Genomic DNA, 26,682 nt, shown 5'->3' with positions numbered 1-26,682 from the left:
ATGAGTGTAAAGCTGTTATGAGAGCTGACCCTTCAAACTATGAGATTCCTGGATTTCATATTATTTTGAACTCTTTTAAATATCTTATATAAAAATAGTATTTATATATTTTTTTGAATATTATTTTATTTATTAAAATAAAATAATATGATAAATTAAAACATAATTTTATAATTATATAAAAATTTGTATAATTAATCTAATTAGTAAAACCAGTGTTTTAAAACCCGGACCGACCCGGCCGGTCGGACCGGTTGGACCGGGAACCGGTGGTCCAGCCGGTTCGAATTTGAAGTTGGATCGGTTATGCAGTCGACCCGTTTCAAACCGGATTGAACCGGTCAATTTTCCGGTTCAACCGGTGAACCGGTGGGTCAAACCGGTTCAACCACTTTTTTTTCTTATTTTTTTTAAATTTTTTTAAGGGATCATAAATCACAAAAATAATAATGAAAATTGAATCTCTTAATGAAAAAGCAAGGAGTCTTATTAAATATAACAATGACTACTTGTTCTAATATATTTGTTTGCGATATATACAACTTAAATAACTTTTACAGTATATTATTAATTTTAAATTATATATTTAATAATGCAATATCTATGTAAATATTACATATATTATTTTGTGATATTAATTACAAGCATATTATATATGTACATATTATTTATATTTTTAATTTGTATTAATATACCGTTTAACATGTAATTTTTTTATGTATTTTTTTACAAAATAAAAATAAAAATAATTTTAAATAAGATAGAAAAATTGAAATTTAAAATAAGATATGAATTTATTAAAATTTATAAGTATAAAATATATTTAATATAAATATTTTTTAATAAAAATTGAGTCATGCGGTTTAACTAGTGACCCACCGGTTCAACCTTTGACCCACTGACCCAGTACCTTAACCGGTTTGATGACCGGTCCGGTTTTTAAAACTATGAGTAAAACCCTTAAATACAACAATTGGATAGAGTAACATTTTTATTTTATAAAAAAATATTGAAAGTATGATTTTACTAATTTGACACCATGTGTCAATGAATCCTGACTCTATTATAGTAAGATTTATGTGTATTAATGATTTAGATTTAGTATAATTGTTTATATTTGCACAATTACACCTAATATCAACAGATTTTATCTTTGTATTTTATTACTTGCATGTATTTGAACTTTACCACTTTATTTTATTTAATAAATAATTTATTTTTCATGTTAATTAATTAATTAATCATTTATTATCTTATTAATTTTTTTTTGTATTATTTATTATCTTATTAATTTTTTTTTGTATTATTTATTATCTTATTAATTTTTTTTTGTATTATTTATTATCTTATTGATTTAATAACTTAATCTTATTTGGTTGATATTAATTAAAATTTATTTTTTTTACACCGAATTTATGTTAATATATGCAAATCAAATATGTAATTAAAATTTATGTTAATAAAATTTTGTCCAAAATAAATATAAATTAGACATTTATCCTATTTATTTAATAAGATTATACGTTTCTCTTAAAAAAAATCTAACTTTCAAACAACATTTTAAAAATTATTATTTTATCTAATAGAATTATAATAACAATAATGAATTTTAAATTTAAGATCTTGTGTATATTATTATTGTCTCAATATATCGTTAAGTTGACCTAGTAGTACAAAATTATTTTAAGATTATGGTTATTTAAGTATTCATTAAAGTAATAAATGTTAACACTTTTTTCACATGCCTAATATGATATTAGTTTTTGTAAAATGAGTGAGTTTTTATTTGTCTTTTTAAAATTATTTCTTTGCTTTACTTTTTTTTAAAAAAAAATTTGTAACCATTGTTATTGACCTTTGAAAAATGAACAAATTCTAGTTTTTTTGTCTTGTAAAATATTTATTACTTTTATTCCTCTAAAATCTAAAATCACTTTTTTTATCCTTAATAATCATTTTAAACTAAATAAATAACATTTATTTTAATTTAAGGAGATCTATTAAAATAATTAGAAATGTCGTACACTAACATAGTGTCACATACATTTGTAGGTGTCATCTAGGATGGTCAATTAACATTCTAATGAACACATAAGTAGTTATTAAAGACTAAAAATTGTACCAAAAGTTATTAGATCAAGTAATTTAGTATGTTTGTTCGTTAATCAAAGGTTGGGATTCAATTCCTACCATGGACATGAAGTTCTAACTAAAGGAGGTACCATTTTACCTCTTTAGAATTTGACTAGATAGAAATGAATTATGCTTACTTATAAAAAAAAATGTTATGCTTAATTTATCCACATAATACATTAGAGCAAATTTAACACAAATTAATGTGATATCTTATATAAGTTGTACAAAAATATCCCAACATTTTTTTTGTTATATCCAAATGAAATTACACACCTTAAAATCATTTATAAATAAATATTAAAAGAAAATTAATTTTTATTATACATATAATTTATTATTAAAATAATTTAATTTTTATAGTTGTCTCAAACACACTTTTAAATTCAATATAGCTCGGTTGATTGAATAAGGCATGTGAATTATTATAAATTTTCTTAATATCGAGTTTGATTCTTATAAATTAAAAAAAAAAAAAACTCTTAAAGAGATAAAATTAAAAAAAAAAAATCAACGACTAAAAATATCGGAAGCAATTAATTGTCGACTACCGCCAGAAGTTAAATCTATCATTTCTTCCAATACTTTCAATACTGTTTAGATAGATATTAAACTGCTATTTAATCATCCTGAGAATAAAAAAATATATATCTCAGAAATACAAGAAAAGCAACTCTTACCTAATAATTAAGATGAGGCAAATTAATTATTAGATAATTCAGAATTATTCATATTCTATTCAATTTTTATATAATATGTATTTAAATGTTTTAATTTATAAAAATTAATACTATTTATTTACATGTCATTAGAGATTAATTAAAAGATCATATGATCTAATATTACCAAATAATTTCTCCATGAAGAGGGTCTATATAAGAACTCATGTTGCACACCATTATCATTGATCACCATCTTTCCTATGTGCAAGGCGTAGCATAATTTGACATGGCTAAAGACAAGTACAGGTCTTTCTTGCATGATGAGCCTGAGAGCGTTCAGTGGAGACATGGTGGCCCCCCCACTTATGATGAGGTTAACAAGCTTTTTGAAGAAGGAAGAACCAAGGTGCAACCACCATACCCTCTTATCCACTCTTCTCTCTATATTCTGTGTTCACTTTGTATTGCATGTTGCAGGAATGGCCAGAAGGATCATTAGAGGAGACAGTCCAAAATGCTATCAAGTCATGGGAGATGGAGCTCTCACACAAGACTCGCTTACAAGATTTCAAGACAATAAACCCTGACAAGTTCAAGCTCTTTGTCAATGGTATGGACTTAGATGTGTCAAATTTGTTTCATCTCCATCTTTTTCAATGGAAATGTTAAGGGTTTTGAATCTTTTGGTAGATAGATACATGGACACTTTGCTTTAGTCCATTAGTACTATTTGATTGATTTCTATTCACATAATTAAGGGTGAGAATGAATGGATCAAAATTTTCACCATGTATTTTTCTAATGTACCTAGTACTTCTCATTAATAGTCATTATACATACACCCCACTTCCACAGTTCCACAATAAAGATCAAATTTGCCCCTATCCACCCACATGGACGAAAATTGGTTCAAGTTTGAATTGGGGAACTTTTTAGTTCTGAAGCAAAAGGAGATCCCCCCATAAGAAAAATTCTGTAACATTTTTATTTCTCATGCAAGTATTTTCTAGTAGCAGACATGTTTTTGAAGTGAATTTAATGATAAACTATAGTGTCATGTTTCATTTTCAGGGAGGGAGGGATTATCTGGAGAGGAAACTCTAAGGCTGGGAAGTTATAATGCTCTGTTGCAAAGTTCTTTGCCAGAAGAGTTGAAGCCTTACAAAGCAGATGAAGAGACTTTTGAATCATCTCATGAAGCCTTCAGATCAGCTTTACCTCGAGGATTTGCTTGGGAAGTGATCAAAGTTTATAGTGGACCACCTGAAATTGCTTTCAAGTTTAGACACTGGGGCTTCTTTGAAGGTCATTTTAAGGGACATGCCCCTACTGGCAACATGGTCCAATTTTATGGCTTGGGAACTGTGAAGGTATAACTCTTACACTGTATCTAATAATGTTTGATCAGTAGAAGGCACTCTGTAAATACAAATTAATCTTTCATTATCAACTTTGCAATATTGCGTAAATTATGTTTATTAACAAAAAAAAAAATACTTTGAAGGAAAATAGGAAGCACAAGTATCCAAAAATTTAATCACTCATGATCAAAACAAGAATTTCCCAGTAAAACAATTTTTTTCACTATGTATTGAAAGCTAGTGATGTGATTTTTTCACTTAGTGGTCATAAGAAACAATTTTATTTAAGGCTCTATCACAATCATGACTCATGAGGTTTAATTTGTCTGCACAGGTGGATGACTCTTTGAAAGTTGAAGAGGTGGAGATTTACTATGACCCAGCAGAGATGCTTGGAGGCCTTCTATCAGGGAAGAACACAAATCACACCATAGAGGATGACATTGATGGCACCAAAACTTCAGCACCTTCTCAAAAATGTCCTTTCTCCAAATAATTACAATAATGTTTTGAGTGAATAATATCCTTTGATCCAGCAATATTTCTTGAATTGAATCAATTAGTGTGGAAGCAGGGATTTGAAGAAAGAATAATAGTACTTTGTATGATTTTGGTTCCAGTGAATAAAATTGGGAAAATGTTTTTTCCCGCTTTTTATGGAAAATTATGACAAATACATGTGCTTATTGTGGCAAATGCATGTGCTGTGTTGGAAAGCAATGTGCTTGATAAGCAATGTGCTTGATAAAATGTGTCAGTTTGGCTTGGCTATTGCACAGTTTAGAAGATAGGAAGGTATTTTATTTTTGGGAGGGAGAGCTTTCTAGCAATCCTAGAGGATCCAATCAGTGACCAAATACATTGTTGAATGAAAGGATTTGAAGTGTTTGCCCAATGCAGTATTTAAGTGTTTATGTTATGACACTGGTTAATAAAATAAAAAAAGTAAAAGATTTATTGTTTTCAGAATTCAGATTATAAAAAGTAATAATAATAATAATAATAATAATAATAATATAATTCTTTAAATAATTCGGTAGATCAATTGGCGCAGAGTTGATCAGTTTAACCAATGTTATCAAATTCAAGTCATGAATATACAGTTGAATCTCAAAGAGAGAATTTTACTATTTATAGTTATCTTTCTCAATTTGAATAGGATTATCTCATACAAAACAACCTTATGATATGGACCAAAATCCGCACCTTTTAACTTGTCTTATTGGTCAGGAAGCATGAATTTTCTTGACGAGCTAAAATTAACAGAAGCCAAACAATGTCACACTATTTCATAACTCGTATTAAATTCTTAAAAGGTGAATGGATATGAATTATGTTCTACAGAGAAACATAAAAAGCCTGAAGAGTAAAATGATTGGAACTGTTCATTTGGGAAAGAAGGATCAGATCTAGGATAGGGGGACAACCAACAATTGTGTGAAAATGAAGCCTTAGTTAAGAGTACTATATCAAATCACAAATCAAGGCTCATATTTTACTGATACAGCTATAAATCAACACATGCAAATTAGCCCCAAAATATATTCTAGTACCATGACATTTCTTGGAGCCTTAAAAGATCATCAATAAAGAATCACACTTGACACATACAAAGTGTATATATATATATATTAGAGTAATCTAAAACTCCTATTAAAGGCTTACACATGGAGTCTATTATTTACTATTATAAACATAAGGGTCAGCTCTCATATCATAACAGCTTTGCACTTATAAGGAGCTTTTCTACCAGCAAATGCATTCTAATAATTACTCTTCATACATGCAGCACTTAATATTTCTACTCCATAATATACTACATTTTCCGTAGAAAATCAATATAAAATATATTTTGTATACCTACCAGTTTTTCAGTTCCCTTAAAAATTAAAATGAAGATTGAAATAAAAAATAAAAATAAAAAGCATTTGAGATGAGAAACATGGAAGGTCATCACTCCCCTGAGGGTCCCTGTCTTGTCCTCCCTCATTCTATCTCTGCAGCAGAGTCTGATTTGGAACTTCCGTATATCCTTTATAAATGTCTAAACCTCATCATTGTCAGCGATTCCGTTGTAGTCTAGTTGGTCAGGATATTCGGCTCTCACCCGAAAGACCCGGGTTCAAGTCCCGGCAACGGAATTCTTTTTTTTATTTTTTTTTATTTTTTATAACTTTATAATTTTACCCGAGTCCATGCATGTTTTGCCAAATATTTCTTAAAATAAGATAACTTATATATTTTTTGGTAATTATCCGAAGTGGAATTTTACATATTTTCCTAACTATTTCTTAATATTGCTGTTATTTTGAAATCATGAATAAATTTATGCAAAATCAACTGTTTCGACCAGGTTTCACTCACACCAAGCCCATGATTCACACCCTAGAATTAGGACTTCAAAATAAAAAGAAAAGAATGACGAAACATCTTACCTGTGTTTTTGTTTTTGATTTTTAAAATATTTATTTTAGAGACAATTTTCATAACAAAGTATTTTAGATGAAAAATTGAGTATTGAGTACTGCAAAGTTATTTTACAAACAGTTCTTAAAGCCAAAAAATGAGAATAAAACACCCTCAGTATCCAAATATCTGAATACCGAAATTGCATTTTATGATTGATTTGTTAACTATTTCTTAAAATAATATATTTTCCAAAATTGTTATAAACAAAAGGTCTCTGATTAAGAGAGTCTAAGTCATTTAGTTGAACAAAGATCAAGAGGGTCTAACTCAAATAGTTTAACAAAATATGTAACTGTTGTAATCTATCTTGTTAGCATGTTCAATTCCCATGAATAAGAAAAACATCATATTTAAGTTTAAAAAGTAATTGACAATATAACTTAGCTAGAAATCTTTTACTTCAAAAGAAAAAATAGCAACGGTTTTTTCGATTACATTTTCTGAGAAACCACCATAATTATTATGAAATGTTTTAAACATTTTTAATTAAAAAGAACTTTTTCCTTTAAGAAAGAAAGAGCCTGCTACAAAAATCTGCCCGCAGATGCCAAGATAGTAATTGTTATGAACTACAATGTTCTCATTTTTTGGTAAACCATGTCCACCACATAATACTACAAAATATTAAATGAAACAATAGCTTCAATTAATCCCAAGCTTGAACCTCTTTGCATGTGAAAGCATTCCAAAAACAATAATAACAACACTACAACAAGTAAGACTAGGCCACTTAGCAATCAACTTGCTTCACCCTATTGAAACACCAAACTTAGTTTTTTTAAGGTTACACAAAGAGTCTAACATGCTATGACAAATTAAATTTCACTTTTCTTCTAGTTCGTATTTCTCAGAATATTACACGTACAACAGAGCCGATACCAACCAATTGAACTATGCTTCCCAACCTCAGCTCGAGCAGCAACCAACTCTCTTCAAAGCAGACACATCATTTTTCAGATCAATTTTCTCTCCTTTGGCAGGCACAGATGCAGTTCCATTTTCAGCCCCCTCTACTGCTTTCTTGCTAACAATTCGGTAGATTTGAGTCAGAACTTCAGCAAATGCATTCTCTACATTGGTGGCCTCAAGAGCTGAGGTTTCCATGAAGTAAAGTGATTCTTTCTCAGCATAGGATTTCCCATCTTCGGTTGACACAGCCACAAGGTGACGAAGGTCTGATTTGTTACCGACAAGCATCACAACAATGTTGGCGTCTGTGTGGTTCCGCAATTCTTTCAGCCATCTGTCAACATTCTCGAATGTTGCATGGCGAGTGACGTCGTACACAAGAAGTGCACCAACCGCCCCACGATAGTAAGCGCTGGTGATGGCACGATACCTACAAAGAGAAATAATGTGAATTAACAACATGCAAGATGGTGGGAAATCAATTTACAAATTTGGTTAACTTATTATACATAATAAATCATAACAATGGGATGTTAAGGTGTGTCTGATAAGTGTCATGTCTAAAATGTATCAGACACGTCAACACGACGTTCTGTATATGTGTCAGTACCTCATAGGTTAGGCAACAAAGAAAACCTGCATTCATTAAGGCAGTCACAAGGTAAAGGACATAAATCAAGACAAGACATATCATAACATTGGTAACAAAACTTGAATAAGACTGCAATTCCATACCCAACATTTGCAAGTAGAATATTCACAATTAGACAATTCCTTTAACAAAGATTAGGGTCAATACAAAGTCAGTGGGGGATATAAAGAAGACTGAAAAGTGAATACCTTAAATTTTCACTAATAATTTGTATATCTTACTGCTTTAGGCAATACAATACAACGGGAGAAGATGTTTCACATTCAGCACAAACTTTGATGGAAAAAGAGACAATTTGATCAATGTATTCTATAGAAAAAATACGAAGCATATATTAATAATTTAAGTGGTACAGGAAATTATTGGGTTTTAACGAAGTTATTGGAAAGAATAGCATCAACCAAATGACTTTGTCCAAATAAAGCACTGTTGATCTCTGCCACGTATCCATGGTTCCACATAGAATGTTTTCAGCCTTTCAGATGCAACAATCAAGTTTCCAATAGACACTTTCAGTCAATTACAAAGTCTCAAACGGTGTATGTAGTAAAATTTGATCAATTTCAGGCAAGGGAAGTGTTGACAAAATAGAGCTATGGTTTGTTGAACTCTTAGAAGTAAATAGTTGATGGTAAACAGTACAGAACTACTGGCCAAAATGTTGTCACCATAATATAAGTATTGACCATTATGGTGCATTGTTGAAATTGGACAAGTGTCTAATGAGAATAGCAAGGAAGACTATGAATGATTAAAATATTATCCGTGTGTCAGCAATCCAACATATAAGCCTGCATCAATATAATTACTGATCGCATGTAAAAGAGAAGGTATAATTTTCTTTCTCTCTTTCTTTCTTTTGGACAACTTACCAGATATATTTTTCCTTGAGTCTAAGATGGAATTGAACTTGCTTCATTCTATAAGATTCACCAATTTCATCATAGTTTACGTAGAATACAATGATGTCAACAAGGAGTATGATTAATAACTCTTGTAAGTAGCCCAAGGTCAAAACTTACCCTTTCAAGGGATCATTCACATGGCATGTATAAGGATGTGTTCGGTAAAACTAGCTTATAGGCTGGCAAAAAGCTTACACAAGTTAGCTGTAAGCTATAAGCTAGAAGCTGAAAGCTAATAAGTTAACTGATTAAATTGAAAGTGTTTGATAAGATTAGCTGATAGACTACCTAATTAATGTAAAATGACATCTATTTATTAATAATGAATGAGGGGATAGCATGTAGGTAAATGGTTTTTATTTTAAAAAAAGTAAAAAAGGATTTCAAAAAAAAAATTAATGAGGGTAAAACAGAGAGGAAAAAAATGTTAAGAGCTTATAAGTAATAAGATACTTCATTTAGCTTATGGAAATAAGTTATAAGTTCCTAATATAAACTCTTATACTAAACAAACTTATTTTAATCAAAGTAACTTATAAGTTGGTCAGAGGAACTTATAAGTTCCTCAAATGCCTTACCATATACACTGCAAATGAAAAAACATATAATCAATATCTATTGGCATTTGATTAATCAAGGCATGCTTGATTTTATCTTTGCAGCAACCAGGCCCAAATTCAGCTGAGTTCAGGCCCAAACTCAGCTGAGATCACAGATGATCAAAGCCTACACAACCCACATATATACACATAAGGCTAAAGTTCAACATAAGGCTTATCCATAGAACTAAGATCTCAAACAAAGAAATTTGAGCAATATTCAAAGGTCAGCTCATGAAGAAAATAATATTAAAAATAGAATAAACTAATAGAACATTTAAAATTAAGCACAATGGGAACATCCATTTACAGACAAATAGATTATAAGTAGTTTTAATTAAAGACAAGAAGATCAATATTTTATTAACAATAAACTAGTAAGTAGTGACTAACTAACTAACACCTATCAGACAAAAACTACTAGTAGACAACAACAGCATAGTCTTTTCTAAAGAGGGAAAATCCGTGGTATGAAGCATTGCTTGTGCATGAACCATTAAAAGACCCGAATGCAGTATAATCTAGTCAAAGATATCTCTTAGACATTAGCCAAGCTAAACTGAAGACGGTTTTTTTAAAATTCAAGTGCCATACAAGTTTCTATTTTGAGACCTTCTAAATGAAACAATTGTTGACTTCAAATTCCACACCACCATCCAATCCAAAGTTTAAAACCACACACATTTAATAAATTTGACTATGTCAACACTCACATCACGAGATTCCTAACTCATAAAATAACACAGCAACACATCATCAATATTAACACTACACCGCCTCATCCACAGTCCCACTTCTACTCCCGATCTCAAAAACACAAATCTCCACAAACCAAATCTAGCACAACACTCAGTAACCTAATTCCACAAAAACACTTCACTTACCTTTTTTTTTTAACACCGATTAACAACTCATTGACGTTACTTAAATTAGAGCAAACTTCCACACAAGATCACGATCCATCCAATTGAACAACAACAACAACATCAACAAAACCCTTCACCACTAGGTAAGGTCGAGTACATGGATCACACGACGCCTTTTAAACCGACCCAAGTGGAGAATCAGCAAAATTAGATCCACCCAACTAAAACCAACCCATCAAAATCAAAAAAAAAATTATTCCAAAAAAAAAAGAACAGTTTTTTAGTCGAAACTGGGGTGCCCATTAGTTAGTGGAGCATGATCTTGCATTGTGGGAGAGGGAATGAGAAAAAGAGGAACCTTTCTTGGCCTGCAGTGTCCCAGATCTGGGCCTTGATGACTTTGGAATCGACGTTCAAAGTGCGAGTTGCGAACTCGACGCCAATGGTGGACTTGGACTCCAAGTTGAACTCGTTCTTGGTGAAACGCGAGAGGAGGTTGGACTTTCCGACGCCGGAGTCGCCGATCAGAACCACCTTGAAGAGGTAGTCGTAGTCGTCGTCGGCTCTGTAACCCGCCATTGCTGCTGCTCTATCTGTTGTGTTAAGGAAACAAAGGAAAGGAAGAGAAGAGAAGGGACAAGTAGTGAAAAGAAAGAAAGAAAGAAAGAGAGAGTGGTATGTGTGAAAACGCTTAAAAAAGCGCCACTCATCAAATATTGTTTTCTATTTTTTTTCTTTTTCTTTTTGGTCTTTGTTTTGATTCGCAGGGACATGCGAGACTGATCTGGCGTTGAGAAGTTGGAAGTTATTAGAAGTAGAACCAATGGTTATTAAAAAATAAATTCAACAATTTCTCCATATCTTATACAAAATCATCTATGTGGTTGATATTTTTTTTGTATTGGAATGAGAAATAAAAAAGAAAATATAAAAAATTAGCCTATTTGAAAAACAGTCTCCAGAAAGTCAGCAAGTAATAAATTAGTAAGAGTTAAAAGATAATTTTGTAAAATAACTAGTCTATCATTACCTAAAGACCCCTTCGAATCAAAACATCTGCGCAACTATTATTCTCACATAAGGTGTGAACGACAGTGTAAATCCAATCACGATTGAGCAATTGATGAATCCCCATGAACTTATTTCCTTAGTGATGAAACACTGGAATAGATCCCTGTAAGATGGATACCACCAAAGTAGAATCTGAGTAACAAACAATCCTTCGAAACCCTTTATTCTAACAAAGATGAAGGCCATGGAGAAGAGCTAAAATATCTGTATGGAGAACAAAAACCTCTCATAAAAAGCCATAAAAACCAAAAAGGAATTGTCCTTCATGTTCTCGACACAAGCCACCAAAGCCCCCTCTACTAGACATGCCAATCACACTCTCATCCACATTCAAGGCCACAGTATCCACTAGGGGTGAGTCCAATGCACCAAATGAGGCAGAGGTCGACACGAACAATCAATAGTCGTAAAAGCAGAAACAGAGAACTAAAGTAAAGCATTTGCTTGAACTAGAATAGACGTTAAGTTCCAATCCACCTGATAAAAAATGAGTCTATTCTTGTGGCACTAGATAAACCACATAATTATTATAAACAAAATTGCATGCGTTTGCAGTGTCACACCTAGGGTAGGTATTGGAGGCCAAAATGCCACGTTGATAGAGAACCTTCTTAACAGGTAGTGCAAGATGACAACCCTGCTAGAGAAAGAAACACAAACTAGCTGGAAGTTCTAATTCCAACTTGCAGAAGTTTCCAACCCATAATCCTCTGACAACCACCTGTAAGCTAATTGTACCATGTACTTCCCAAGGATATCATGTGCCCATGTCCACAAATCTGACACACCTATGACAAGATGCGAAGTTAAACGAGATATCTTGAGACGAAGAGCCTTTGACAAGGGTGTATAAAGCTGGTCCATCCGCCACGAGGAACCATCCCAGATATCTTTGACTTGCAACCCAAAATCGTGAATATCCATCCACGAGATAGATGTCGCTAGTGGTTCCTTACCCACCCAAACATCCTACCAAACATCAAGCTCTCCATTACCCAACTTGAGAACTAGACTGTCTTCTAAAAGAGCCAACGCCTAAATGATGGCCCTCTAGGTGGGTGAACCTGATTTCCTATTGGATAAGAAAAGTGAGTCTTGTAAGAGATATGTATCCTTGAGTACCAAAACCTATAGTTGACTTGTTGGATGTAGTAGATCCCATACTAACTTCCCTAACAATGCAGTATTTTGGTTTTGAGCGGTGCGAATCGCCAACCCACCACAACGCTTTGGTCGAGTAAGCTTGTCCCATCCAACCATGTGTGGGCCTTTACCTTCCCTACTCTACCAGATAAAAGAACGCACTGACCTGTCAATAAAATCACAAATATGTTCAGGATACCAATATAACTACATGCCATAGGAAGGTAATGCCGTGAGAACTGCATTGGCAAGAGTAACCTTGCCTGCCTTGTTTAACAATACACTCTTCTAGCCAGTCAACTTCGACTTAAACCCTAAACCCTTTTAATGAGTGCCATAAAATCTCGGCAGTGGATCCAGCCTTGAAAAATAGGAAACCCCAAGTAGTTTTCAATCCTAGAGGTGAAACGAATTTGAGTAACAGTAGTAATAGTTTCCTTTTGTTGACTTGGCACACGCTTTGAAGCCAAGGCTCGAGAATTTTGAATGTTAATCCTCAAACCAGACATACGACAAAAGCTCTCCAAAACTTTATTGATAGTGATAGCCTGCTCTTTTTCTGCCTTAGCAAACAACAAGACATCAGTTGCAAAAAAAGATATAAGACAATTTCAGGCCATGTCTAGTTAAATGGATGGGTTTCCAAGTACCTTCTTCCACTTCCCATTGAATCATCATGCCAAAGTACTCCATACATAGAACGAAAAGATAAGGCGAGAGAGGGTCACCTTGCCAGAGTCCTCTGACAGGTTTGAACCCATCCAATTTATTACCATTCCAAAGTAGAGACAAACTAGTAGAGGTAATGCCATGCATGATCAATAAAACAATCCGTTTCGGAAACCCATATAACTTGAGGGTTTGTTTGAGGAAATCCTAGTCAAGCCTATCATAAGCTTTCTCCAAATCAATCTTAAGTAGGAAATCACCAGTTTTACCCTTGGATTTAAGCATGTGATGAACAACCTCTTGAAGAACTATAACATTATCTTTTGTGCTTCTTCCTAGAATCAAACTACTCTGCCACGGATGAATAATGGAGTCTAAGTAGGGGCATAATCTACTCACCAAAACCTTAGACACTTGTTTGTAAATTACATTACAAAGACTGATTGGGCGGAAGTCTTTGAAAGTGTGTTGACTTTCACCTTTAGGAATGAGAACCAATAAAGTGTCAAAAACTCTAGCCAAAAAAGTGCCAGTAGCAAAAGCCTTTGCCACAAAACTTCAAACCATATCACCTACATCCTCCCAATACATTTTAAAGAATATAGGTTGAAAGCGATCGGGTCCCGGGGCCTTGTAAGATTTCATGCTTAGGAGGGCCTAAAACACCTTTTCTTTGGTAACTAGGGCGAGAAGATGCATATGAGCCTCCAAAGGAAGACCTGATGTATTCTAAGCAATGGCCACAAAACTAATAGTATCTTTAGAACAGAAGAAAGCCTTGAAGAATGTGATATTCTTAAGTTATTTAAAATTGACAAAGACATAACTTTACACATGTTGAAAAATCAAATCAAATAAGTTATTGGAATAAGAAATGTTGACAATATAAAAGAATTTCATTATCGACATTAAGTTTATTGTTAAGAAAATGATTGTGTTGATTATGCTCCCCTTCAATTCATGAACAATGAGGATGTAGATTATATGTTTTCTATATATAAAGGATTTTATAAGACATATCCGATTGAATTATATGCTAAGATTAAGAGAATTGCAGAAGTTATTTTGCAATGTTTGCGTCAACCATGGACTCCAAATGAAATTATTGTTTGTTTACGTGAAAGTATGTATGATGATGATTCATCAACTAATTTATGTGATTCGTAATGTTAATGTTTATTGAATAATAAATAAAATTTTATTTATTATATGCTTCAAATTTTTAGGTTTATTTAAATTGTTTGTGTTAATTTATGTTTATAATTACAAAGTAATTTATTAATTTTAATTTTTAAATATAATTTAAATTAAAAAATGATAACATATTTATTTTAAATTTTAATTTTAAACAAAATTATTAAAATTTTAAATGTAATAAATTATTATTTATTAATTAATTACATGTATATATATATTTAACTAAATTATATTTTTCTAATTACTATATATATATTTTATTAATTAATAAATTATATGTATAAAAACTAATGACTTATTTATTAAGTGTCAACATGTGGGGTTGTTGTAGAGAGCGTCACATGCATTACTACAAGTGGTGTTGTTGGGGGCAGCGACACTAGCATGCTTCAATTGTTGTTGGCCTGAACAGCAACACATGCATGCATGCAAGTGGTGTTCTCACATACAATGGCATATGCATGTTGCCATATTATTCTCCAATGAAATGGAGACATGTGTCGCGAAGTAGTTAGTATTTTTTTTTACATCTAATATATACGGTTAAGGGGTCTCCACTTCCCCACTTCTCCTCTTAGTCCCTTTGCTTTTGTTTGACTCAAATAATAATTTTTTCATCTCCTAATATTTGACCCTTGCTTCTTTTTACACCTCTCAAGCTTTGACCCTAGTGTGAGTATTTTTTTTATGTCGTTATTTAAGATACCACCATTTGTAATATGTAATATTTTCTATGTAGATGGAATTGTCATCTTGTACACGTGGTATTTGTGGACCACTAAAGACGGACTTGTTGACTTTGTAGGCCAAACATGTTTCTCAGCATGTGTGCAACAGAAAGCCTAAACCATATTATCATACTCAATTTTATAAGAGTTAGTTCTGGTCCTATTTCAACTAGAGTAAAGAGATGGAGACTAAAGACACATACATTTCATGCTTTTTAGAGAATGTAGCATTACTCTATAAGATGTAGCATTACTTGTTGGATTTCATGTTGATGGAAAAGCAATTTTATCGAGATAGGATGTTGACTGAAAAACATTAGGTGAGAATTTCATACTTATTTAACTAATCATATTTTAGTTAAATATTCATTTATTATATAATTGTTCATTAATATGAAACGCACAAAATTTAATAGTGAAAATTTTCATATAATGTATCTTACTAGTATTTAGGGATTGTTTCACCTAATGATAAAATTTAAGGATTTGTCTTAAAATTGTCATGGTTGGGTGAAACATTAACATCGACAAATATAACAATGACCTTCAATACTTGCATCACATGGGGAAAGCATGGATATTGATATTTATCGAAGGTATTATATTTGTTGATAGGGGCTCTAATTGGGTAAGTTGAGGTAGTTACTTTATTTGTGTGATTTTGACGTGATAAAGAACTATGCATAGGGTATTGCTGCATTAAGATATCTTTATTGATAATTATTCATATCAACCAATTATGATACCTCGTCAATTGGTGGGAATGAGAATGTTTTCAAAGGCTAGGTCCATCAGTTTCACCACCCATTTCTCCTAGATGTCCAATATGTTTAAGGTAATTGTGAAATAATATTAAATTAAAAAAGTTATGTTATGTTATGTCAAATTGGTTATGAATCTAAAAATTTGTATTTTATTTTAGATGGTCTAACACAAGTCGTGTAATAAATAATGAGATGACTTGAAATATTATCATAAACAACTTAAATTGATTAAGCGAAAACATGTAAGTCTTTTTTATTGTCATTTTTAAATAAGAATAATTATTTGATTATAAGTATATAATGTTTATTATTATTATTCATATAAATTGGCAACTATACTTTGATGAGTTTATAGCATAAATTGAAGTGAATGTTAGGCAATGAGAAGGGATTTGAATTGTTATCTTTCTTAAAAATCAATTCTTTATCAAAATTTGTTATCAAAATCATAATCCTTAAAAAAAACTCTAACCATCTCCTTTGTCTCTTGTCAAGCTCTTTTTGGTCAAAAAGGTACTTAAGGATTTTATGGTTAGTAAACACTTCAAACTTAGATCCAAACAGGTAATTATGGAAGTTAACTCTAGATCATAGGTAGGGTAGTTCTACTCGTGGGTTTTCAACTACCTAGATGCATAAGCCACTACCTCCCCCTTCTACATAAGCACACCCCCTAAACTCGTTGTAGATGCATCATAATACACTAAAAATGTCTCACAAGGGTCAAGTAAAACTAAAATAGGTTCACTAGGTAATCTCTTCTTAAGCTCCTGAAAACTTTCCTCACACTTAAAGTCACACACAAAAAGGTTGATTCTTCCTAGTTAACTTAGTTAAAGGCAAAGCTAACCTAAAGAATTCTCTATAAACCTCCTATAGTAACCAGCTAATCCTAGGAAACTCCTAATTTCAAAAACTAACTTAGGTGTTTTCCACTTGAGTACAACTTCTAACTTAGAAGGATCTACAACTAGTGCCCATAACATGTCCTAAAAAGAAATCTTTGGAATATCCTCAGATATCACATGAGTATAATGGTAACCTAATCTCAAATCTATCTCACTAAATACACAAGCCCCAACTAACTGGTCCATTAGGTCATCTATCATAGGCAAATAATGTTTATTCTTAATGGTAACTTTGTTAAGTTGACGGTAGTCTACGTCATATTTTTTTTCACTAACAACACACACTACAAAAAAATCAAGTTTTAGCGACCACCAAAATCGGTCGCTATTTAGGTAAATTCAGTCGCTATTTCATTCAGCGACCGAAATAGCGACTGAAAAAATACGTCGCTAAAACCCTGGTCGCTATTTCAAATAGCGACCGAAATTTTTTCCGTCGCAATTTAGCGACCGAAAAATCAGTCACTAGCCAATAAAAATCCGTCGCTAAAATTTTGGTCTCCTAACTTCTGGAGACCAATTTTGCGACCAAATTTTTTGGTAGCAATTTCCGTCGCTAATTTTTGTATTTATTTAATAAAAACATTTTATAAATCAGTCGCTAAATCGGTCGCTAAAAAACTTAAATAGCTACGGATAAAATCGGTCGCTATTTCGGTCGCTAAAAATAGAAATTTATATTTTTTATTTTTATATTATTATATATATTATAAATTATTATATTATTTTATATTCATTATATATTAATTATCGAGTTATTATAAGAAATATTGTTGATATTTCAATTATTGAAATAAAATATTAAAAAAGCTGAAATAGGTATGGATAAAATTGATCACTATTTCGGTCATTAAAAAACGAAACAGGTACGGATAAAATCGATCGCTATTTCGGTCGCTAAAAATTTGAAATAGCTACCAATTGTTGTGGTCACTATTTCGATCGCTAATAACTTGAATTAGCTACAAATAATTTCGGTCGCTATTTCAGTCGCTAAAATATACCAGTATTTTTAAATTCTTTTTTAATTATAAATTTATACCTGTTAACGAATATGAAATTAACAATAAGTTTATTACACAATTTATAATAATATGAAATTTATTACACAGATTGTGTAAATATAAATTTTTCTAATCAATTATGAAGAAAAATGTTACGTTAACATTAAAAAATTGTCTCTGAGAATAAAGAAAGAGACAAAAGAAAGTGTTGGCATCAATTCAGAAGTTCCCACCAGTTATAAGAATAATTTTCTATCCTATATATCTTAGGAGAATAATAATTTCACACGACTTCTTCAATTTATATACTTTTAAATCAATATGCAAATTTCTGAGCATATCTTAAAAATCATTACAAATATTATAAAAGGTAACATTATAAATATCAAAATTTATAGTTAAACCATAAACAATTAAATAGTAGCAGAATAAATAGGAAAGATTGTACACTAATCTAGGAGCCTAAAAAGGGAAAGGAGAATAAACCTATAAATAACCAAAATAGAAGTTATTATAGCAGCCAAATATCACAGATATTTTGGTCCATTACTCCATTAGCATCATTCCTTTCTTCCCAGAAACTCGATGCACACACAGAAGAAATCACACAACTGACCTCTTTTAATGAGTTTATAAAGCTCCATTTCACGCTGTCTTCACCTTCACTGGGAAGCAACAAATTACTTGGATATCCTCTAAAGTGTACTCTACAACCCATTTCCACCAATCCCTTCGGATCAGAAACATTCTGTATCCATTGAAAAACAAATTAAGATGCCTGAGATTTATCAAGATATTTCACATGAAAGCTTAAAGAAAAAACAGCATCATCGGTTGTTAGCTAATAGTCAAGCAAGCAATACGGGCCCAAACAAAAAGAACAAAGAGCAGAATAAAGCACCAGACCCCATCCAATGACAAATATAAAACAAACTCTTTTAACATTTCAATTGCACAAAGTAAGGACAAAAAGGGACTAAGAGCATACCTTCAGAGACAGGGTTGAAGTGATGAGTTGGCTCCAACTAATCCTCTGCCCAAAGCAACCAATAAATATGAAGTCAACTTCAATTTCTCAATCAGCATAAATGTATTAATGAAGTAGAAAACCAAACATCAACAATGCTGTGGGACATCTTGAAATCAAAGTGCAGATATAACTCTAAATTATATAAATCACATCAATCTTTGTTAGAAGGCTCTAAAAATAAGGAAAGCATACTTAAAATGATATTTTGAGAGAAACTAATTAATTGAAACCACATCCAATCCGAGCAATGCATTAAATATTCAAATTAACATAATACTATCCAGTTTTCATCCATCATCCAGAGTTGAATTGCTTGATACACATGACAAAACCAAGAAATTCAAAAAAAAAAAAAAACTAGATCAACATACTAAGCCATGTATTTCAACACTCTTGCAAAGCTCACCAAATTCTGTATTGAGACAGTTACATCAGATATTAAACAATGAAAAATGGCAAACCATACACAACAATGATAATCCATCACCATGGTTTACACACTTTTTTTAGAAAACGATGTCTTTATTTAACAATCAACACTGATTTGCATTTACTCCAAATCCAAAAGGCACAATATTGAAACAAGCCAACAATAAGTTTATCAAGCATGCACAATGAATGGCAACTGCAAAGTTCAGTAACTTAATATCTTAGTTTCCAAATTCACAACACAATGGAGAAACAAACTTCAACATGGAACCACAACAGGCAGGGATTTCACTTGTAGACATGGCTCGCTGTACTCACAACAACAAGCCATAGTGATTTGTTGATAATCACAAAGAATGCAATCTCTTCTCTTAGCCTCCCTAACAGAAGCCAAAATTTAGAGAAAAACAAGTCCAACCATATCACAAACAATTTGCATGCATTAGCCATCCCATATCATCAAAAAACGCATAAGAAAGAATGCAATGCTATATTTGCATTGTAGGCAGATGCAAATATAGCATTAAAATGCAGAAAAATCCAAACAGTAATTTAAAACCAACGAAATTGCAGAAAAATGCAAATATTGCAAGAAATTGAAGTCAAATACAAATATTGCAGGAAATTAATTGCAGACAAATGCAAACAACAATTCAAAACCTCGATTACAATCTCCACCAATCAATAACACAAAAAACCCTAACTCTAACCCCAACCCTAACCTTTCTTATGCGGCACGGGCTGGATGACGGCCTCGCCCTCGTCGCCCTCCTTGACCGCGCGTGACCACCGCCTCCGCTGCGACGGAGGCAACATCGTCGGGATAACGCACGACGACCATGGGACAGACGCAGTGGTGAACGCAGTAATCGCTGACACTGTCGAGCCTGCCGTCGCTGCCGCGTCGCACGGCGCCGAAGCTGAGGCAGAAAAGCATTGTATTCAAACCAAATGGTGTCAACTCCAGGGGGAAGCGCGGTGCTGAAGTGAGGCTTCAAAAGCGAAATCAACAAAGGCAAGTAGCCTATCCTGGGGGCCAACAGCTGAAAGTGAAAAGAAGCGATGAGTTAAGCGAAGAAAGAGCGTGGGATTGAACTGAGATGAAAACCCTAACGTAAGAAGAATACGAGAGCAGGTGGAGGAGGAGGGAGAGTGGTGACTTCAGATTTTTCAGATTGGGGCGCGCTTGGGAGGGAAACAATTGTGTTTTATTATTTATTTTCAGATTTTTCAAAAACATTTTTTAAACAAATTCTACATTAAATTATTAACTATAGTCATTTTTAACTAAGTTATTTAATATTAGTTTTTACAATAATTTTTTTTATTTTTATGAATTAATTAAAATTTTGAAATATATTTTTTTAAAAATAATTTTTTAGTCAATACGGTGACTAAAAAGTATTATAATAAATAATAAAATTAAATAAATTAAATCTTATAATGGTTATTTTTTTCATAATACTAAATTAAATATTCTAATTAGTTTATAATACATTAAAATAAAAATATAATAAAATATATTAATTGATATTTCAAATAAAATATATTAAAATATTATAATCAAAAGAAATTTAATATTAAATCAAAAGATTATATAAATCATAACTAAAATTATAATAAATATTATGATATTAAATTTATTATATATTAAAATTAATTACATATTTGTATCAAAGAAATTGTTCTAGATTTTAGATTTTTTTTATTATGTTTTATAATCAATAAAATCCAATATTAAATCAAAAGATTATAAAAATTATAACTCAAATCCAGGTAAATATTTTGATATTAAATTTATTATATATTAAAATTAATTAAACATTTTTATCAAACAAACTCATACAAATTTTAGATTTTATTTACTATCTTTCATAATCAAAAGAAATCCAATATTAAATCAAAAGATAATAAAAATTATAACTAAAATTATAATAAATATTCTGATATTAAATATTTGTATAAAAAAATTGCTACAGATTTTAGATTTTATTTATTATACTTTATAATCAAAACATATCTAATATTAAATCAAAAGATTATAAAAATTATAATTCAAATCATAATAAATAATTTGATATTAAATTTATTATATATTAAAAGTAATTAAATATTTTTAGATTTTAGATTTTATTTACTATGTTTTATAATAAAAAGAAATCCAATATTAAATCAAAAGATAATAAAAATTATAACTAAAATCTTAATAAATTTTCTAATATTAAATTTAGTATATATTAAAATTAATTAAATATTTGTATTTAAGAAATTATTACAGATTTTAAATATATATTTTAAAGTTTTTATTTTATTAAATTAATTGAAAATAAATTATATTTGATCACTTTTTAACAAAGTAAGTGAATGATAATAAATTAATTAAAATTTTAAAATATATTTTAATTAAATATATTTTTATATCAATACAGTAACTAAAAGTATTATAATAAATAATGAAATTAAATAAATTAAATCTTATAATGGTTATTTTTTTAATGATACTAAATTAAATATTCTAATTATTTTACAATAAATTAAAATGAAAAGATAATAAAATATTTTAACTGATATTTCAAATAAAACACATTAAAATATTATAATCAAAACAAATCCAGTATTAAATCAAAAGATTATAATTAAATATTTTTTTAAAATTTAATTAAATATTTTTATCAAAGAAACTGATACAAATTTTAGATTTTATTTACTATATTTTATAATTAAAAGAAATCTAATATTAAATTATAAGAAAATAAAAATTATAAGCTTCTGTATTATATATATATATATATATATATAAAATTACTTTCAGTATAATATTAATGAATCAAACTGGCGTAGTGGTTTCGTAGTTGGCCCATGGTTGCCTACAGGACCCGGGATCGAAACCTGGCTGTGTAACTTTAATGAAAAGTGTAATTTTAGTCTATTTATAAAATTTAATAAAAAACATTTAGCGACCGATTTTAATTCGGTCGCTAAGTTTGTTTGTATTGTTTAGCTACCGAAATTTAATCGGTCGCTAAAAATTTCAAAAGAGCAATTTTTTGATAATTTTTTCAAAATATGTCGCTAATTCCGTCGCAAATTACGTTCTCATGAAACAAAATTAAACAGCGACTGATTTAGCGACCGATTTTATTGCTACTGATAAAATCCGTCGCTAAACAGCGACTGATCAAATTCCGTCGCTAAATCAGTCGCTAAATTATTCGGTCGCAAAATAGCGACCGAAAAATTTCGGTCGCTAATTTCGGTCGCTATTTTGTATTTTTCTTGTAGTGACAGATGTTTCCCAGTCTATGAAAAACTCAGTCTTTCTCTCAAGTGGTAAGCTAAACATGTCCTCAAAGAAAACCTCAAGAAACTCACTCACTAAGGGTTTTTACTAAACTCATTATCCTTCTCAAGTTTCAAACAGGCAATAATCATGTATACCGTATCCTTTTCTTTTAAATAAGTTTTTATCTTATTAGCACTTAAAAACTTTGTAATCTCACTCTCACTAAAAGATATAGATTTTTCAAATCAATTTAAAAGAATGTGATTGAAAGATAACCAATCCATTCCAAAAATAATATTTAGTTGACTAAGAGACAAACAGATAAGATCAACCAGAAAATGTTTTTCAAAAATAATTAATGAGAGTTTTCACAACCAAATAATAGTTCCAACATGACACATGAAATTTCAATTTTTGGACACAGGCAAAAGAAATAAAAGAATGGGTTGCACCATACTCAAATAATACAATAAAAGGATTCTCAACTATGAAACAAATACCTTGTATTAAATTCTCGAACTGAGCAGCTTCAGCACCACTAAGAACAAATACTCTTTTAGTAGTTTTTGAACACCCAAATTGAAAACTAGCTCCTGCTCCAGCTATGCATGGCTTTGGCAACTAAGAAAATTGAGAACTAATATGGTCATTTGTCATTACTATTGAAACATGTGATCTCCTTGTCAAGATAGTTGTAGTGCTCAACCTCATCAGGAAGAGAGCCTCTACTTGACTCACATTCAACGCCACAAAATTTGCATCCAGTGTCATCCAAGCAGAAAGTCATTGACTTGATTACGCTTGACACCACTCATCTTGAGCCCGACATCACCAAGTCAAAGAGCTTCAAGGGTGATCACACCTGATACCCCTCAACCCACCCCTAACGTGGCCAAATCAAGGAGTTCCCCTCTAACTCATGTCTGACGCTACCAATCTTGCACTCAACATTAATGAGGTAGAAAGCCTCTAACCTACATCACACCTAGTGCCATGAAGCTACCCCTGGTGCAATGGTGATTTCTGCACTTGACAAAATCACAATTTTGGCTCCCATTACCTGAAACTCAATCCAAAACAACATTCAATACAAGAAAACACAACTATACATCATAATCAACCCATATATATCATAAATTTCAACATGCAACCAACTAATAGCTCAAATCATCACTTTCTTCTCAACTTCTTCAAAAACTAACAAAAACCCAAAACAAGATATATATCTTCTTCGATTCAATAACATAGCCATAAGAAATGAAATTCAAGTTATAATCAAACATAGAATATAATTATAATTCAACATGCAAGTTTTCCTTACCTTAGATCCCTTATAACAAAGGGCTCTAAGGTATTTGAATCTTAGCTCCAAAAGCTTTGAATCTCTACACAACTACTCAATCTATTTAAGAAAAGGGCTCTACACTCTCTACGAAGTCAACAAAAGGAAAAAAGTCTATTTGGTTTTAGAACTTCTCTCTAGATCTCTTAATTAAGAAATGAACTTATGAAGTTCAAGTCTTAAGGAAAACCTTATATATACCTTCTTATAAACTGTCAACTTTGACCTTATCTTAAACAATTCTTAAACAAATTTACTCATAAGAATTCTTTAATTCTTATACAATTAAACAACTAACCATATAATCAATTAAATCAACAAAATCAACAAATATAAAAAAAAAATCACAGTGTTACAATAAGCTTGAAAATTAATCCTAATTTAAACTAATATAACTCAAACAAAATGTCAAAAAAATGTTCTATTAAAAAAAACACTACATAAAAATGTAATAGTAAAAATTATGCGATTAAAATAATATACTTTTATTCCATATAAAATAAGAAAAATCATTTAGAATGAGAAGTTAATCTATAAAATAAAAATATTAATCCAACATAATTCACTACAAATTTGTCTTTAAGACCATAAAAAAGAGATGGCAAGTTAACCTATCAACTCGTAGGTTGGGCAAGTTTATTTAACTCGCTAAAAAAATGTAAATTGACAAGTTGACCCACTGAATTCAACCTACATTGTCATCCTAATATATGATTCAAATCTTGTAAATGAAAAAATATGATTGAAGGGGGGAGTCTCATTAAAAATGATCAATCATATTTTTATATAAAGATTAATCATATCTACAAAATCAATAATATTTCAAATTAATTACATAATTAAAAAAATCGTTCAAGTCGATGCTTCAAGAGTTGAAATCACAATGGAAGAGCTTTGTATTATTTATTGGCAGATTTTGAAAGCCATTTAATTCACCTAAATACATTAATACTTACGGAATAGACACCTAGAAACATTATATTGGAAAGAAAAGAGACAACTATTTGACAAAATTAGTGATAAAAATAAGTCCTCTTAAATAACAAAGAGAGAAAGATGAAAGTATTAGGGATGTTATTATTATGTTAACAAAGAGGTCCACTTAAATGCATAGTCAACTTACAAATACTATTTGATAAGAAACTTGATTGCTTCACATTATTGGTAGATAAAAAAGAGCTTTCCCTTTTTGATTTTCAAGCCAAAGGTGGCTTTACTTTTTTCTTTTTTCACATTTACCCCATTTTGATCAAGGGTAGGGAAGATGGGCGTCCTAATAGATCCAAAACTTCAAAGCAAGTTTGTAGTCAAATTTAAATTTCCAACAATAATTGGCAACTTGGCATGCTATCTCACCTTTGAGTTATGGTATTTTATGAACTCATGCTAAGATTTATTTTTCTAGTCCTATATCCGTGACCTTTGCGTCCACATGTTTCCATTTGTATAGAACTACTAAAACAGCTGATATATCTAAACCAATAAATAACACAAACCTAAAAGTAACATCAAATACTTGCAACAATATTGATCATATTATATATGGCATGTGCAAGATGGTCTAAGTTTAGCAGAAGTGAGAATTAAAGCATAATAAAGTTTTCTGTTTCTGTATTTCTATTTGGTCTGTATAATTGATTCCAATTGTATATGTATAATTGAGTTTTATATTATGCAGATTTGAAGAGAGCACCATAACCTTTACCATAATTTAAAGGTAGCTAATGTAGGAGGTGTATACATGCCAATCATATAATCTCTTTGGATTTATGTTTTGTGTGAGCTTCATATACACAGACTAAAATGTGTGAGCAAGATTTTCTATGTGCAACTATTTTCAGTGTTCCCACAATTCCTGCACTTTCGTGCTAATTGAACAAATTGGGATTATTTTATAATTAAATCCATAAAAATATATAATATTTATATAAAGGGCGAAACAACCTTTCCACGTATATATTTTCTTATAACATGTTTATCTTTGTAATTAATTATTCACTTTCCTATCACATTACAAACTAATAACTATTTTTGTAATTTCTTCTATTATTTTTTTTTCTTATTTTTCTTTCAAAAAAACTAAGTAAAGGTGACCATAAAGAGCTATGAAAGAAAGTGACATTGATTCAAAGAACTTATTTATTTTTATTTTCAATAAATAAATAGAGGTAACTAGTGTTTATATTACGCTAATTTTTCAACAAAAATCTCTTTTTTTATTATTCTAAAATTTATAAACTTTACTTTTTTATTTATGTAAAATGAGCAAAAATTAGCTTTAGTTCATGTGAATTTTTTTTTTATTATTTCTCATTTTTTTTAAATCTAAAGATCATTTTAAATATATAAATAATATTTATTCTAAAAATTTATAATTTCTTTAAAAGACTCAAACGTTGACAAAAATATCACAGACAATTATGAATGTGATTATGAGATTATTACTTGACTTTCTAATATATATATATAAGTAGTTTAAAATAATCATATAATAATATAAAGATTAAGAACATACTTTCAAAATTTAGAAGAAAAAAAAAATATATATATATAAAAAC

The 26,682-nt window shown here is 30.6% G+C and overlaps 3 protein-coding genes and 1 non-coding gene across 4 annotated transcripts; 2 read left to right on the top strand and 2 right to left on the bottom strand.

Moving 5' to 3' along the window:
• Nucleotides 1-3,017: 3,017 nt before the first annotated feature.
• On the top strand, nt 3,018-5,055 carry LOC109811948 (pathogen-related protein). The gene is made up of 4 exons (XM_020375801.2): nt 3,018-3,201; nt 3,273-3,405; nt 3,867-4,165; nt 4,491-5,055. The coding sequence occupies exons 1-4, from the start codon at nt 3,082-3,084 to the stop codon at nt 4,650-4,652; spliced, it is 714 nt and encodes a 237-aa protein (XP_020231390.1). The 5' UTR covers nt 3,018-3,081; the 3' UTR covers nt 4,653-5,055.
• A 1,169-nt stretch (nt 5,056-6,224) lies between these two features.
• Nucleotides 6,225-6,297, top strand: TRNAE-CUC (transfer RNA glutamic acid (anticodon CUC)). The gene has a single exon. It is a non-coding gene; the product is annotated as a tRNA-Glu (tRNA).
• A 952-nt stretch (nt 6,298-7,249) lies between these two features.
• Nucleotides 7,250-11,288, bottom strand: RABA1B (RAB GTPase homolog A1B). Its single transcript, XM_020375769.2, has 2 exons — nt 10,915-11,288; nt 7,250-7,964 (listed from the first exon to the last, which is right to left on the bottom strand). The coding sequence occupies exons 1-2, from the start codon at nt 11,133-11,135 to the stop codon at nt 7,532-7,534; spliced, it is 654 nt and encodes a 217-aa protein (XP_020231358.1). The 5' UTR covers nt 11,136-11,288; the 3' UTR covers nt 7,250-7,531.
• Nucleotides 11,289-17,587: 6,299 nt separating this feature from the next.
• LOC145952476 (uncharacterized) lies at nt 17,588-23,569 on the bottom strand. Its single transcript, XM_083064835.1, has 6 exons — nt 23,489-23,569; nt 23,303-23,403; nt 20,627-20,684; nt 20,222-20,542; nt 19,029-19,073; nt 17,588-18,788 (listed from the first exon to the last, which is right to left on the bottom strand). The coding sequence occupies exons 1-6, from the start codon at nt 23,567-23,569 to the stop codon at nt 18,552-18,554; spliced, it is 843 nt and encodes a 280-aa protein (XP_082920961.1). The 3' UTR covers nt 17,588-18,551.
• Nucleotides 23,570-26,682: the final 3,113 nt, after the last annotated feature.

The sequence above is a fragment of the Cajanus cajan genome, chromosome 10 (assembly GCF_000230855.2).
Source record: "Cajanus cajan strain Asha chromosome 10, NIPB_CcT2T_4, whole genome shotgun sequence".
In the NCBI taxonomy this organism is placed as follows: Eukaryota; Viridiplantae; Streptophyta; class Magnoliopsida; order Fabales; family Fabaceae; genus Cajanus; species Cajanus cajan.
Note: the sequence above shows the minus strand (reverse complement) of the source record. Positions and strands in the feature narration are given on the sequence as shown.

Coding starts and splice junctions, on each gene's coding strand:
- LOC145952476 (XM_083064835.1), bottom strand. CDS start 23,569: ATGACTTTCTGCTTGGATGACACTGGATGCAAATTTTGTGGCGTTGAA. Junction 19,074..20,221: donor GCCCGTGCCGCATAAGAAAG/GTTAGGGTTGGG, acceptor TGCTTTGGGCAG/AGGATTAGTTGGAGCCAACT. Junction 18,789..19,028: donor CTTCAACCCTGTCTCTGAAG/GTATGCTCTTAG, acceptor CAATGGATACAG/AATGTTTCTGATCCGAAGGG.
- RABA1B (XM_020375769.2), bottom strand. CDS start 11,135: ATGGCGGGTTACAGAGCCGACGACGACTACGACTACCTCTTCAAGGTG. Junction 7,965..10,914: donor GACACTGCAGGCCAAGAAAG/GTTCCTCTTTTT, acceptor TTCTCTTTGTAG/GTATCGTGCCATCACCAGCG.
- LOC109811948 (XM_020375801.2), top strand. CDS start 3,082: ATGGCTAAAGACAAGTACAGGTCTTTCTTGCATGATGAGCCTGAGAGC. Junction 3,406..3,866: donor GTTCAAGCTCTTTGTCAATG/GTATGGACTTAG, acceptor TTTCATTTTCAG/GGAGGGAGGGATTATCTGGA. Junction 4,166..4,490: donor ATGGCTTGGGAACTGTGAAG/GTATAACTCTTA, acceptor TTGTCTGCACAG/GTGGATGACTCTTTGAAAGT.